The sequence below is a fragment of the Zingiber officinale genome, chromosome 10B, assembly GCF_018446385.1.
Source record: "Zingiber officinale cultivar Zhangliang chromosome 10B, Zo_v1.1, whole genome shotgun sequence".
Classification (NCBI taxonomy): Eukaryota; Viridiplantae; Streptophyta; class Magnoliopsida; order Zingiberales; family Zingiberaceae; genus Zingiber; species Zingiber officinale.
In genome coordinates this window covers 73,781,322-73,784,235 of record NC_056005.1, presented here as the reverse complement: position 1 = coordinate 73,784,235, position 2,914 = coordinate 73,781,322, and the positions used below count along the sequence as shown (strand labels likewise).

At 44.5% G+C, this 2,914-nt stretch overlaps 1 protein-coding gene across 1 annotated transcript; it reads left to right on the top strand.

Annotated features, from left to right (window-relative positions):
- Positions 1–330: 330 nt before the first annotated feature.
- On the top strand, positions 331–2,157 carry LOC122030027 (alpha-humulene 10-hydroxylase-like). Its single transcript, XM_042589177.1, has 2 exons — positions 331–1,311; positions 1,449–2,157. The coding sequence occupies exons 1-2, from the start codon at positions 370–372 to the stop codon at positions 2,067–2,069; spliced, it is 1,563 nt and encodes a 520-aa protein (XP_042445111.1). The 5' UTR covers positions 331–369; the 3' UTR covers positions 2,070–2,157.
- The last annotated feature ends 757 nt before the right edge of the window (positions 2,158–2,914 follow it).

Below are 2,914 nucleotides of genomic sequence, written 5' to 3'. Positions count from 1 at the left end.
AACTTTCCTTTTAATAATTATGACCGATTTGTATCAGCATCATAGCCTTAATCGATTATTAGTTGATTTATTTCAACTAGCTATCCTTCTCGTAGTGAGATAGAATCCCAAACCATCGATCGGTTTAATTAATTAAGATCACAAATCATTCAAAATGGTTGAACAAGCTAAGCATGCAGTTGAAATTTTCAAATGTTGAAAAACCATCTATTTAAGAAAATATATATCTAGGGATGGAATTACAATTAATCTCTGATTATCTTATATTGTACGTAGTTCTATAAATGCAGGGGAGGAAGAGAGGTTGATGCATCCGAATCCGATCGATCATTGAGGAGTTAATTAGCTAGGTAGCTATTGCACTTGCATATGCATATGGCCATGGAAGCTAATTTCCCCTTTTCCCCTTTCTTCATCACCCTCTTCCTCGGCTTCTTCATAGCACTACTGTTACTAGTACTGCTCAGGAGAGCAAGGAGTGGAGCTCACAAGTCACATGGGCAAGTAGTAGCTCCTCTGCCACCCGGCCCTCCCAAACTCCCCCTCATCGGAAACATTCACCAACTCGCCGGCGCCAACCCTCACCGTACTCTGCGCCACCTCGCTCGAACTCACGGCCCGCTCATACTGCTCCGCCTCGGGCAGGTCGACTTGGTCGTCGCCTCGTCCGTGGAGACCGTGGAGGAGATCATCAAGCGGCACGACCTCAACTTTGCCAGCCGGCCGACCGACTTGACCTTCGTCAACATTTTGGCCTACGACGGGCTCAGCGTCGCCATGGCCGCCTACGGCGGATATTGGAAGCAGATGAGGAAGATCTACGCCACGGAGCTGCTCAACTCCCGACGCGTCAAGTCCTTCGCCGCCATCCGCGAGGATATGATCCGTAAGCTGACGGCGGAGATCGCAGGCAAGGCGTCGGCCCAGACGCCTCTCGATCTCGGCGAGATGGTGATGTCCATGACCAACGCGGTGGTGGTCAGAACGGCGTTCGGCGAAAGGTGCAAACAACAAGCCGAGTTCTTGCAGCTGGTGAAGGAGTCAGTGAGCCTCGTCACCAGCTTCGCGGCGGCTGACATGTACCCCTCCCTCAAATTCTTGGACACTCTCACCGGATTGAAGTCCAAGTTAAAGCGTACTCGTGGTAAGCTAGACAAAGTGTTCGATGAAATCATCGCACAGCGCCAGGCTGCACGAGCTGATCATGAAACCACAGAGGAGGATCGAATCATCGATGTACTTCTCAGGCTTAAAGATGAAGGCGGACTAGAATTTCCCATCACAACCGACAGCATCAAGGCCATTGTCTTGGTTCGAACTTCGAACTTCGAACATGCATATATATATATATATATATATATATATATATATAATTTCCTTTTTTAAACTGTAGATTAATTAAATTAATTTGCTGATGATCTGGCTGTTAATTGATTAATTTCCTTTAGGAAATATTTGCTGGAGGAACAGAGACATCGTCGACGACGATCGAATGGGCTATGTCAGAGCTGGTGAAGAACCCTGAGACATTGGTTAAGACCCAACGAGAGATGAGGGAAGCCATGCGAGGGAAGAATAAGCTGGAAGAGAGTGACATATCCAAGTTCAGCTACCTCAAATTGGTCATCAAGGAGACGCTGAGGCTCCATCCTCCGGGCCCTCTGTTGCTCCCGAGAGTATGCACAAAAACCTGCGAGGTCATGGGGTATCGAGTGCCGGCCGGAGCTCGGGTCCTGATCAATGCATTCGCGTTGGCCAGAGATGAGTCTTATTGGGGCGCCGATGCCGAAAGCTTCAAGCCGGAGAGATTTGAGAATGGGTCAGTCGACTTCAGGGGCTTCAACTTCGAGTTCTTGCCATTTGGTGTAGGTCGAAGGATATGCCCGGGCATGACCTTTGGGCTATCGGCAGTGGAAGTTGGCTTGGCTCACCTCCTATTCCACTTTGACTGGAAGCTTCCCCATGGCATGAAGACCGAGGATTTGGACATGATGGAGATTTCAGGGACGAGTGCACCCAGGAAAACACCTCTCGTTGTGCTTGCCGATCTCGCCATTCCTCTGCCATAGCCACTTATACATACGTTATGTTCTTCAAATTCCATATAGACTGCATGCCATGATAAATGAATTTATGATATGCATGTAATAAATGAGTGCCTTGTATTTTTTCATATGAATTTCATTGGCTTGAAATTTAAGACAAATTTACGAATGGACGAATTGGATTTAATTTATATTTCTTTCTTGACTCCGATCGTCACAATTAATTGGTCAATGGAGCAAGCACATGAAGACTCGAAGAGTCACATTTGCCCTAAAAGAGTTCGACTTCAACATATTAATTTATAAAGACAGTTAATTGTTTTAAACCCACGAAATTATATCACATCCAATGCATATGTTTTGTCCATATTGTATTTTCCTAAAATCTGATCATCTCAATTAGTTGCATTCTAATTCACGTCTCCAGCCTTTTCACATTTGTAAATTTAATGGCCGAGACTCAGTCCAGGTCAAATTGAGCAGTCTCCACAATCAATTATTTGACAACAATTGCATTCGTCTTTTCTCCTTGTTTTTACCAGTTAAAAGGCTCCCTCGAGGTGGCAGGACGGCACGGTCGGTCCATGGGTGTTGTTAGAGAAATAAGATATGACTATACTTTTTGGTGCAGTCGGACCATATATTCATTAAAAAAATATAAATATAACAATGAAGTTATCGACGGAATCTAATTTACTCGGTAATTATTAATTAAAAGTTAATTCAATTGGTAATTATCGATTGAAACTAATTCAGTCAGTAACGAACATGTTTTTGGGTTTGTGGGCGTGAAATTTTCCGATGGAATTTGAATTCCAATGAGAATTACCGACTGAAATTGTTATTCGATCGATAATTTCTAAACACAG

Coding starts and splice junctions, on each gene's coding strand:
- LOC122030027 (XM_042589177.1), top strand. CDS start 370: ATGCATATGGCCATGGAAGCTAATTTCCCCTTTTCCCCTTTCTTCATC. Junction 1,312..1,448: donor GCATCAAGGCCATTGTCTTG/GTTCGAACTTCG, acceptor AATTTCCTTTAG/GAAATATTTGCTGGAGGAAC.